Raw genomic sequence first — 12,671 nt, 5'->3', positions numbered from 1 at the left:
TTGGCAACTAGTTAAGTGGTAATTTAAGATCTTGCCCTCTTAACTGTCTATTATCCTGGGCCCCTTCCATGCTTTATGTTCATATGCTGCTGCTCCAAATAAGTAATTTTGTGCTTTGATGTTGTTTCTTGTTGTTTTACTGTATTCATATTTGTGTCCTTGGCCCATTGAAATACCCCATAACAACATAGTCATACTGAAAGAAGATGACACAGATGCTATGCAGTGGACGATGGCAGTGATCCTGGTTGTGACGGATTCATTCATGTAACGAATGTTCAGGTGAGTAACGGTCAACATACAAGGACTATTCACAAACAGTATCCATTATGAAGTATGAAACAGAAAGGCTCTCATTCGTTAAGCGTTTATTTATTCATTGCAAGTTTAAGTAATACTATAAGTCACAATACACTAGTAACACCACAGACCATATTAGGAAGAATAAGAATATTTTTTGCTTGCCACGAGATGGCTACAATATGTGCAGTATAAAAGTGATAGCTCATAGTAAGCAAACATATCCCATGCAACTTATACCTACAAATAATTGTATGATCTAGAAATCAATAATTAATATAATCAATAAGATTACAAAGGTGTTTCATTTGGATGCAACAAGTAAAGTGTCCAGTAAGAGTAAAAAAATGTATCTTATAGCAATTCTGTGTTCGAAAATATTTACGAAGTCAAAAGTATTAGTAAGAATGATACCAGGTCACAAGTGATAACACGGTACTGGTCTTTCGGGTAATCCTAACTGCTACACAATACATAAAGCAAGATCGTGGAACAACTTGAAGGAAAATGAAAATTGGCGAAGTAAACAGTCAATCTCATAAAAAAGTATATTTTCCATAGGACTATCAATCGTATGCATTGAAATGAAGGGTTAACAACTGATATCTGTTGAGCCATTTTTAAACTATTTTCATTACCTGTAGATGGATTATCAAATTATGTACATTACCTCAAGAGTATTTTCCTGTGTTGACCCTGGCTCTGTTAACTCTGATTTAACTTCATTTTTCAGAACTACCATATCTGATACATGTTCAATATTTTCCTGTGGAAAATAAGGCATATTAGGTATGCACATAACACGTATCTACAAATACAGTCACCAACAAATGAACATGATAATTCATTACCTGCCAGTGTTACAGTTACTTTCAAAATTTCACTAATGTTTAAGAAAGATTTCTAGCGACAGAAGATTGTTAATACCAAAGTCTGTACTGAAAATGGGCTTCTTCACTCCTTATGTCAGAGAAAGAATGGGACTGAAAACCAAATATAAAATTAGATATATTTTCTAGTCATATCAGAAGATACCCTAGAAGAGATGGAATTGGGGCCATCTTGCACAGAATTTGGAAGGATGCTGCCATAGTCATTAACACTAAATCGTATGTACTGTATCGGGAAAATATACGGAATAAGGAATAAGGGCTTGAGATTCAACAAAGGGGTGAACGGATCTTATGGAGCAGGTACAGAGAGATGTATTCGCTGATCGAAATAATAGCTGATTTTGAAGACAAAATTTATTCATTTCATTGAGTAGGACTTGCATTTTCCCTGTTATTTGCTTCATCAAAAAATACTTTAATAAACGGACTCAATTTCGTCTTGAAGTTTTAATATCAAATTAATTGTGGCGAATGTCTGTCATTCCTAAATGAATTTCATTTCAAAGTACAACCTCTTCCTTTAAAAATTCATAAAATTCTTTCTTGAACTCGTTTGAATTATGGGAAAAGAGAAAATTATTGAATTTAAATTAAGTTTCCTTCACTTGACAATATGGAAAATTTCCCTACAGTGTTTTCTAAATGATTAACACTTAAAATTGTGCAAGTCTCCACTAGACTCTCTTTAAACATTTAACACTTAAAAGGATATCGCAAAGAGATTCGTCTTACAAAGTTCGATCTTATAATTTCTTTACGAATAGAAGTTTAAATATTCTGATAATACTGTTGGAATATTATGATTTCCAGTAAGAGTGAATAAACTGTTTGTTGAACTGCTATCTAAACCACTGATTCTAATATTCCAACAATGAAAAGATAGTCTTGTGGAATTCAAAAAGAGTCCGAGAAACACTCATATCAACAATAATCTGGAATTCAGGAATGGTTTGTGAAGATATGCGGTTCAGCGAATAGCATGTTTGACAGCCGGTGTCGTGATGTCATCACCCATGGTACCACGTTAAACTCCCTAGTTGAGACCACGTCCCATGTCCCATGTCATCAATCCCACATTGACAGGTAGACATGAATATAATTGACACTCAGGTTTTAACGCGTTTTTGGCTGGATATACAACACGAAACAGTTCAACTGACTAGTAAAACTTACCGAGTGTCTTATCTGACCTGCTTCAGACTACGAACACAGTATCGTCTTAAGTGCACACCAGCAGTAAATTGCTGATAATTATTGTTCTGAAAATCGTCGTTTAAAATAGCAGTGGGAGGATATGTACAAGTGTTTTCACACTGAGATCACAGTCTATTCAAATGACGGAATGTTGTATCTCGCGATTGTTTACAAGTCCTGATTGCGGTACTACATCACGCACTCGCGACGAAAGATTCAATACGTTGATAGTTCAAAATTGTCATTAGATGTGTATATTAAAGCACTATTATGAGATAGCCTGCTTTAGTAAACGAGACATTATTTTACAAGAAAATGTCCTTAACTTGCACACGTTTATCAGTTGTAAATGTTTTAAGTTATTCTGTCTAGAAGAAAATTATAAGTTTTATATAGTCCAGTTCACTCGAGTTAAAGTCCAAAATGTAAGGTAAGTTACTATCACCAGCACTGTTAAACACTTTAAAAATGATGAGATTACCAAGTTGTAGTAATAATTAAAAAAATTCTAAGACCGACACTGTTCACTGGACTACAAGTCCGAAGATAATTGAAGCAGAGTACGTGATTGCTGTTCTTTTATATCGTGCAGCTGTGTTAGCTTTCCTCCCCTTCCGATAAAATTCCATTTTTTACTGTGGAATAACTTTTAAATCCGAGGGCCAATTTTAATAAAATTTCCACATGTTGATGTTTAAATCATGGACTACAAGATCGTGTATGTCATTATTTGATATCTCCACGGGATAAAATGTTAGTGAAAGTACTTCTCGTATGTTCTAAAGCAATCATGCGTTGTTCACGTGATCATGACGTCAATCTCCAACGTGGAAGTTCTGACGTTAATAGCTCGCTGTTTGCCTGCCTGAGCCGTGCCGTTGCAGTTCTTCGCACGTCGGGCCGTATCGTTGCAGTTAATTGACATTACACAATAATGTTCCAGGCCGTTAATGCTTCCTAGTACATATTCCTCCCTCAGTGGCTAAAGAAAACTCGAAGGATTTCCTTTTGCTCGTTTTTGTTTCTGGACATATATCTTGAGGTTGGAGACCTTGTATATACCCCCTAGGGTAACATCCATCCTTGCTATCGTCTGATGATGTCTTTCAATAGAGGAGGACGATCATATTCGAGAACCCATCTCTCGTTGAAGACGCGAGCCTCAAGATATAACCTAATACGAACGTTAGACTTGCGAACAATTGCCAGTGGGTTGATATAAGGCGTAACGCAAGGCGAAATGTTGTCATCTTTCTTCATTTGCTGGATAAGGACTTTGGCTTCGTCTCTAAACTTGTTTGGAATCGGATACGGCTTTCTATTATACGGGGAATGATCAGTTACAATAAGGTGATATACGAAACCCTTAATTTCAACGAGTTGGTCATCAAATACACTTCGATAGATATTGAATACCTCTTGTCCAGCTTTCCCTAATCCGGCTACGAGTTCTGGGTCTTCAGCCACACTGGATAAGGATATAAAATTCTAGGGACCGACTATGGACTTTTCGTCAAGTACGGACTCTTCTTTGTCCTATTCTGGTTCACCCTTCGTAACAACCATTGCTTCGGATAGTGCATCCTCGCATTCAGCGGGTAATACATAGTCACGACTGACCTCTCCGGCAGGGGTTCCAATCTCTTCAGTCTCTATGTCCCCATGATCCACCAGCTGTAGCTCTAGAGAATCAGCATTGCTCAAACTTACAAGATTGGCGTCGTAATTTATGGTTCCTCTATATTTTATCATAAAGTCTGACCCTAAAGTAATATTACAGTTGATACGTGCTATTACAAGAAAAATATGCTCAAATGACTTTCCACTGATGTAAAATTCTACGAAAGCTTGCATCCTACATTTGATATTTTATCTGGAATTATTCCTTGGACCTTCAGTTATGCAACTGGCATTAGCAAAATGTCGTTATTCTTCTTCTTCAAAGACTCAATCAGTTTGTCAGATATAAGTGAGGATTGCGCTCCAGAGTCAATTAAAGTGATTACATTTAGTATCATGACTAGACTTCTCTTGTGCTCTGATATGCTGCTGGTATTCCAACGAAGTTGTCCAGGGTCATCGTTAGGTTTGATTCTTTCTCTGGCGTATTCTCTCGTTTCTTTCCACCTGCATTCTAGGTCTTCTCTTCTATAATACTTTCTTTCTTCTGGAGCTTCCTCCTGTTTTCTCCAAGAAGGTCTGTTCCTATAGGGAACTTCACCACGATTCTGGCGTCTTGGAAATCCACGATACCTACTGAGAGAGGTTGTGTTATTCCGCCTCTCTTCTCTCGGTTTTACGTTCTCTCAATCAGGCGTCCTAATCTCGGCAGAATTGGTAGAAATATCTTTAGTCCTGCCCCCTTTAGGAGTTAACTGGTTGTTAGCAGTATCAGGTCTCCTTATTGTGGCATATAAGTGTTCTATGGTCCGAATGTTAGCAGTTACAAGTATCTCCTGTACATGGGACGGGAATTGCAAAGTCATTATCTGAATAAGCTCTTTATCCGGCAGTGGAGCATCCAGAAATTGCATTTTCTTAAGTTGTATGAGAAGATAATAACAGTATCGGGACGTATTGACTGAAGAATTATACTTTCTGGAGTATAATTGCACTTTTACAAGATGTTGGGTTTCCGTATCCAACAAACAGTTTAGAACAGCTTTCTTAAAATCCTCGTAGGTATCAAAACTACTCTTAAATGCGATGAACCACGAGAGAACTCTGCCTTCCAGTAACTTAGAGACTGTAAATAATCTTCAAAGTTTCGTAAAATTTCCCGGGCTGTGTACACAACTCGTCCGGAAAATTTGGTTGGTTTGTCGTCTTGGATCTTAATAAGAGTTGCTGTATATGACATATCCTATTAAGTAGCACGGCTTGATGAAAATGATAGGTTTTCCTTTTGCTTAATTTGTGTCATCTCTTCAGATGGACTTTTTACTTTAGACTGAAATACAGTGTCTCAGGTTTAGAGATCATTAACATTTCTGCATTTGTGGTATTTGTGTTTTCTAACTGTCCAGTGAAACGCTTATCAAATTCTCCTTGGCTAGTTCTAATAAGTCGTATATCGTTATTGATTTTACTAATATCATACTTAAATGATTCACTGAATTTTTCCTGAATTTGGGCCATTTTAATCTGACCTTGCAATATGTGGCTGTGTGATTCTTGAAATTCAGATATCAGTTCCTTTCATTCGGAAGCGAACGATTGAACTGATAGAAGAACTGTTCTAATGACACAATCTACAGACTCTATTGATTTATTGACTTGTTTTATATGGCGTGACTCAGGCTATGAAGCCTGTGGTTATGCCAGACCATCTTATATGCGCTACATCCTGTGCTCTAATTTCTTCCTTGAGAATTTCAAGATTCTCAAGAAATAGGGTTTTTATTCACTGAGTTTGGCTTCTACTTTACCACTGGAGTCAGAATATCTCTTCTCAATTCATGCACCTGCTTCCTTGAATCTTTGCTCTAAGTTGGTATTTGATTCATTGAGCATATTGTTAATGGTCTTGTCTGCTTCAGCAAACCTCCTCTCTAGAGCGGATTGACCTTCCACAAACCTAGGCTCCATCTTTTCACTGGTGTTAATTTCTTGGATAGCTAATTCTTCCATCTCAGCATTGGATTGATCAATTTTAATATTTAACAGTGTGCTGGACACCACCATCTGAGTGTTAATTCTATCTTTGAATTTTGGTCAATAATACTCAGCCTAAGTGCTCCAATGGCTGCGAACAAAGCAAAGTGATTAACCACTTTAAAATATTTAAAGTTTGATGAAGCTCCAATAGCACGAAGTACTAAAGGTGTAATCAATTTTGCGCTCGAGTGTTGGAACAAAATCTGTCCATGTTGATGTTACTTCGTGTTCATAGTTATTCATGTAACTCCACTTAATACCTGCATTACTTTGCATGTCGCAGCTCCAAATCAAGTTTGTGCGCCATCTATACATCAATACAAATCGAGGCCACTCACTGGGAGCCGACTGTATCCTTCCCTCTCTGTACCAGGAAAAGATATGGAATAAGGAAGAAGGGCATGAGATTCTACAATGGGTTAACGGTCCTTATGGAGCAGGTACAGAGAAAGGTATACGGTGATCGAAATAATAGCCGATTTCTAAGACAAAATTTATTCATTTCATTGAGTAAGACTTGCATTTTCCCTATTAATTGCTTGATGAAAAATATGTTAACAAATCGACTCACTTCCGTCTTGAAGTTTTAATATCAAATTAATTGTGGCAAATGTCTGTGATTCCAAAATGAATTTCATTTGAAAGTACAATCTCTTCCTTCCTTCAAAAGTTCTTAAAATTCTTTTTGAACTCATTTGAATTACGGGAAAAGAGAAAATTATTCAATTTAAATTAAGTTCCCTTCACTTAACAATATGGAAACTTTCCCTACAGTGTTTTCTAAATATTGTGGTTTTGCTGAGATCACAGGGGCTACATGCTGCATTGATACAATTCTGTTTCAAACAGCATATTTCAATGCTTGCAAGTGTGAAAATAAAAAACGAACATGCAAGAAAAAGGCTCATCACAGTCATATAGCAGGGAAAGATGTGACATAGCCCAAACTCAAAGCAACTACAAATGAAACATTTTACTACTTCTAGTATGGTATGCAGTGTTCTGTGAAGAACTGTGGGGATGAGAACACCATCAGCAGTGTTGTAGTGTACATCAGCAGTTTCAGATCTTCCATGAACTCCCACGAGACCTTTTAATCTCACATGGATTCTTTAAACCTCGTCGGTATGAAAGGAGGTGGGGGAGGGAGTGTGATCAAAAGCTTACATTCTAATATAAGTTAATTTATTAATAAAAGTGTATTCAAGTATAAAATTCTAGAATATACTGACTTAACCTATTCAATATAGAAGAAAGAGAACAGTAGGTGATGTAAATAAAGGATGAAAAATATGCACAAAGTAGGGAGGAAAATAACTACAAAGAGGAAAGAAAAGTTATTTTAATGTGCCAGAAATCCTCAAAGAGTTGGAGCCCACTATGAAGGGTCACATTAAATTGAATTTTCCAAGATATCATATATTCTAGATCCCTTAGACATGGTTCTCTATGTAACATAGACACAGACATGTATTTGAGAAATAAAATGAGCTAATGACTATTCTGCCTTTCTAAATGAATTCAATGTCTAAGAAAAATACTTATTTTGAAAGAAATCACATTCAGATTTTAACTCTCATATGCCATAGGCAAATCTCCTTTTTCCTTAACACAAATATATTCCAGCAGTTTGTAGATGTGAGGGTAACCCAGAGTAATCATACCTGTGTTGACATTCTGTTTAGCAGATTGATGTATCCAGTCTCAAAAACACTGACGAAAGATATGTGATTCAACTTCTACACTAATTAAGACAGGTGTAATAATTTTTACCATGTGGTGATAATGGTGGAGCAGTAGTATTGGAGGTTATTATTTTAAAAAAGTAAACTGGGCCAACCATCCTCTATTTTAATCACAGGAGAAAATAGAAGAGGTGTGACCCCTAAAACAAAGTACATTTGATACAGACAGAAAAAAATACAGACTAATCCAACACAAACATTAACACACTCACCAACAGTTTCCAATAATAGCACACATTTCTTTAACATCATTTTGAGATCTGTACAACTTTGAAGCAGTATCATTATAAGAACTATCAAACCTAGAGTTCTTCATCAGGAGTGTGCTCATATGCCAGGTTCAAGTTTGACACAGAACATAACAAAGCAAAATGCTCACATCCTTGATATTTTCACACCTTTACCTTCTGTAGTGCCTGTAAATTAGAACTCAACAAACACACATTTATTCTGACAATAGTGTGCATTAACTGAAGAATTTTGACTTTAATTATCACCGTCAAGTCACAGTTATTCACTGAACATCTCTCTTCCAACTTTCAAGGTTTTCGAAGACTCTGAGGTGCCAGAATGATGCGCAGGAATTCACTTTCATGCTAGTACAACTACAGGCACGTGCTGTGATAATACAGCTTCTCCACATACCTCTAGACGGAACCCAAATCACACTCGCCAACACATAATTAGCAAGTCATCAGTTTACTATCTGAGCTATCAGATGAAGAGCCACTGAACTGAAATCCACACTCAGAGGATAGCAATGGACTGTGATTAGAGTAGCAACAGACAAAGCAAGGAAAGATGATGAAAATATCTTGCTTCTTCTCAAAACAATTCCACGGCATCTCCGCCTTTATCAGCGTGTTTCCTTTAGATGAGCTATACTCACAGCAAACTGCCACAGCAGAATTTACTACATGCTCACCCAACATTAGTGACATTGTACAGAAGTTTAAATGATGCAAATCTTATCTGGAATTTTTTTGGAGGAAAATTATGTTCACCATGCAAGCCAGGGATCTACTGTCCATAACCTAATTCAATCTAGCACTCACCATTTTCCATCACTTCAGCAACTACTAGCACTGCAATTGGCTGACATATAACAGGAAATGATGTCAATCCCACAAAGATTTCATTACCATACCATGCAGAATAAATTCATAACCATACACCTCTCAGAAATCAATTTCAATAACCAACAGAGGTAAACAATTAAACAACACAGAGTCAGTCAATGGGTACTTAACACATGAAATGCCCTGAAGACTCGATCTTGAGACAATGCCTATCACAAATTTGTCACTACCTGGACCTAACCTAGGCTCCTTCACTATCAAGCCCACAACAATAATTCAGCTTTTTGCCACTATCAAACAAAGAATGCACTGCCGTCCACTAGTAAATGCTAGAGGCCAAATGTCCACTCAACGGCTCTAATCTGGGGCTTATGCCACGACTACTGTTGTTTGTAATTCCTAAGAGTTGACCAAATTTATTAATAAGAATTTATTGCAGCCATATGGCCATATAATGGGATACAACAATAGGTTTCAAGGTTACAAAGTAAGCATGAAACAATGTCACACAACATACTGCGATTTACAGATGCTTGAGGCATTCTAGTCTTTGCTATAGTCAACTATGCTCTTTTCCCTTTTACTACACAGTGTTATGTGGTACCAAATTTATTCAGCTACTAAGGGTTAAATTCTGATCTCTATAAATTTATCTGGAATGGGACTTACAAGTGATGCATTTCTTGTTCCTTCAAGCCAGGCTGGTTCCTCTTTGATGTTTACTTCCAGCTCCATTTTACACTGCCACTGAAGTAGTTAGAAGGTACTGGGGATCGTTGATTACTTTCAATGACCTTACACTGAAACACAGGCCAGAAAAATATATTTCCTAATTGCTGTCATTGCTACTTACATTATTTGTCAACAGACTAAGCAACAAACTTGTAATTCTATATGACTGTCAACAATATGATTATACCAAAAAGACTCAAAATTTTAAATGATTGTTGAGACCGTGATCGTACCTATGGGACTTCAAGTTTTCTATGACGGATGTTATGATCATAGCTAAAGACCTCCAGTTTTAAATGACTTCTAATATAATGATCACCTCCATAGGATATCTAATTTAACATATCTGTCGATATCGAGATCATAGTCCCCTGGTTTTACTTCAAAACTTTTCTTATTTATAGCTATATAATATACAGTTTCATATGGAACTGAAACCACAGCATGTTGACTTTTCTTTCTAAAAATCCAACATACGATGATTGTGATTGAAATTCACAAAATTTCTTGAAGAATTCAGTGACTAATTCGTTTGCATATCACTCTGATCTCCTTGGTCCATATCTCGGAAACTTCCTACCATTTTTGTCCTCTGCACTTGCGCTCCAGTGCCTTGAGATTTGTTCTATCAAAACTTTCCTTCTTAGGATCAAATTATCTCAAACCATTCTCCTCTCATCAAGCTGATTCACTAACTCTTTATTTGAGACGTGTTCTATTCATCTGATCTTCAACAACTTGCGATAACACAGCTTCCACTCTGTTTTTCTCGGCACCACTTATTTTCCATGTTTCACCTTCACCTCAGTGCAAACATAATTATTAAGGTTTTCATTCCGTTTAATCTAAAGAACGTGATGTAGAAAAGATGCGAGTTAGGCAGGATTTAGTGATGACATTTACAGATATTGAGGAGGCATATGGCTGTGTACCACAAGTTGTCTTCGATGCACTATTAAAAAAGAAGGCAGGGAGAGGAGAACTAATTATAAAAGCCAAAAATGAAAGATGAGAAATCAATATGAAGACAACTATAGGACAAACAAAATGGTTGAAAGTAGAAACATGACTTCAACAAGGATGTGTATTGTCCCCTCTACACTTCATTACAGTCATGGATGAAATCCACAAGTGGGAACCAATGAGGCAAAGGCCTCACTCTTTACAGATGACTTTGTAATTTTTTTTTTTTTTTTTTTTTTTTGCTATTTGCTTTACGTCGCACCGACACAGATATGTCTTATGGCGACGATGGGATAGGAAAGGCCTAGGAATGGGAAGGAAGCGGCTGTGGCCTTACGTGGGGTACAGCCTCAGCATTTGCCGGGTGTGAAAATGGGAAACCACGGAAAACCATCTTCAGGGCTGCCGACAGTGGGGTTCGAACCCACTATCTCCCGATTACTGGATACTGGCCGCACTTAAGCGACTGCAGCTATCGAGCTCGGTGTTAGGAAGATAGGAGAGTTAATTAAGGTTAATTAATGAGAAAATGGGGAAACCACGGAAGCAATTTCTGGGCTGCCCATCGCGGAATTCGAACCCATGCAATCTCGCCGCCACTCACCCCTGAAGGAGATATTTTACACACCCATAATTATCAGGAAATATGTTTAGAAGGAGAGGCATTCTACTGATAAATAAAACATAAGGACTAATTACTAGATACAGCTGTGTTGTGGAGTAATGATGTGATACAGAAGAATCTCCATAACAACACTTATATACCAAGAATTCTACATATTCAGATAATATTCCAGATATCCTAAACGGAACAAATCTCAAGATTTCGAACCCTACTACAACCTTTCGCAGCCGACAGTGTAAAGCAAAACTCAAATCGCACACAGAGGTAAATAACACATTAACACAATAATTAAAATTATACACTACATCTTGTAATTTCTTTCTGAAACTATCACCCGCGTAGCTCTTCAGAAAAATTCCTCATTCCTCTAAATTTAATTGCACTGTACATTGTTACAACACATAACTTGCCGGCACTTGTAAGGCAAAGGCCAGGAGTTTTCAAGAAGAAAGCTAGTTATAGAAGTATACACTTTTAATGCTTAAGTAAACGTAAAAGTTAAGAAAAATTAAAAGTATTAAATATAAAATTATGTAGGCTGGAATGCTGAAACAGAAAGATTAGTATTAACTTATTAAGTTTACGGTTCTCAAATGAGATCTGTATGTTCGGCAAAAGTAAATGATTGAAACTTCAACATTACCGACAATACGTTAGAGGGTGTGAACACAGTGTAAAATGATAGAAATCACGATTCCTCAATAAAGAAAATATGTAACACAATGAACGGAATAAGCTGTACAACTGGCCAATACTCGTCTCATATAACAACTTACCTCACACTTCGAAACAAAACCGATGATTTTAATGTAGTACAAATTTAATTTATATCATTCAGTACAATAGGCTGAATTTACAAAAGGATGTATTACCGCTAACAACTCCCAAGTACTGGGTACAATGTCCGGCTATATCTGGCCCACAGAGGATCTATAATAGAAAATTAACCTCTCCGGGTATAAACAGACCACAATACACAAATTCGTCATTAGTTGCTGCAGGGGAGAAAAATAATACGACAGCCGGTCCATAACTCGTAACGTATGTGGACAGCCATCGAAGGAGAGATCAATTGGCTGAATTTAAAGATCCATTTCGTCGTATAATAGAAATTAAACCGTACAGTTATTATTATTATTATTATTATTATTATTATTATTATTATTATTATTATTATTATTATTATTATTATTATTATTATTATTATTATTATTATTATTATTAATATTATTATTATTATTATTATTATTGTTGTACCTCCACGCCGCTAATTTAACATGTGCGCTAGTTGAAACTCCTCTGCTGGAGGAAGTCTGAACTTTATTGACGCCATTAATTCTCTACTTTCTCAGAAGATGTCACCACGTGGAAAACTTTGAGTTTTTGAACTGTGTCATTTTTGATGTGCTTTTGTTTAGCTTGAAGTAAGAAGTGTGAACTTTCTCTTCTAGAGGACACTACTGAAGATCTACAATAGTGCAAC

At 36.6% G+C, this 12,671-nt stretch overlaps 1 protein-coding gene across 1 annotated transcript in view; it reads right to left on the bottom strand.

Annotated features, from left to right (window-relative positions):
* LOC137503446 (zinc finger protein OZF-like) overlaps positions 1-11,925 on the bottom strand; it is a gene marked incomplete at its 3' end in the record, with an annotated part of 113,055 nt that extends 101,130 nt beyond the window's left edge. Inside the window, exons 1-3 of the mRNA XM_068231032.1 lie at positions 11,832-11,925; positions 9,538-9,668; positions 971-1,066 (exon numbers count right to left, since the gene is read on the bottom strand). Coding sequence (XP_068087133.1) covers positions 971-1,066; positions 9,538-9,603 — 162 coding nt within the window. The remainder of the gene's footprint in view (positions 1-970; positions 1,067-9,537; positions 9,669-11,831) is intronic.
* Between the last annotated feature and the right edge of the window lie 746 nt (positions 11,926-12,671).

The sequence above is a fragment of the Anabrus simplex genome, unplaced genomic scaffold (assembly GCF_040414725.1).
Source record: "Anabrus simplex isolate iqAnaSimp1 unplaced genomic scaffold, ASM4041472v1 ctg00000125.1, whole genome shotgun sequence".
Taxonomy (NCBI): Eukaryota; Metazoa; Arthropoda; class Insecta; order Orthoptera; family Tettigoniidae; genus Anabrus; species Anabrus simplex.
The sequence above is the reverse complement of the archived record's forward strand: the minus strand, read 5'-3'. Positions and strand labels throughout refer to the sequence as shown.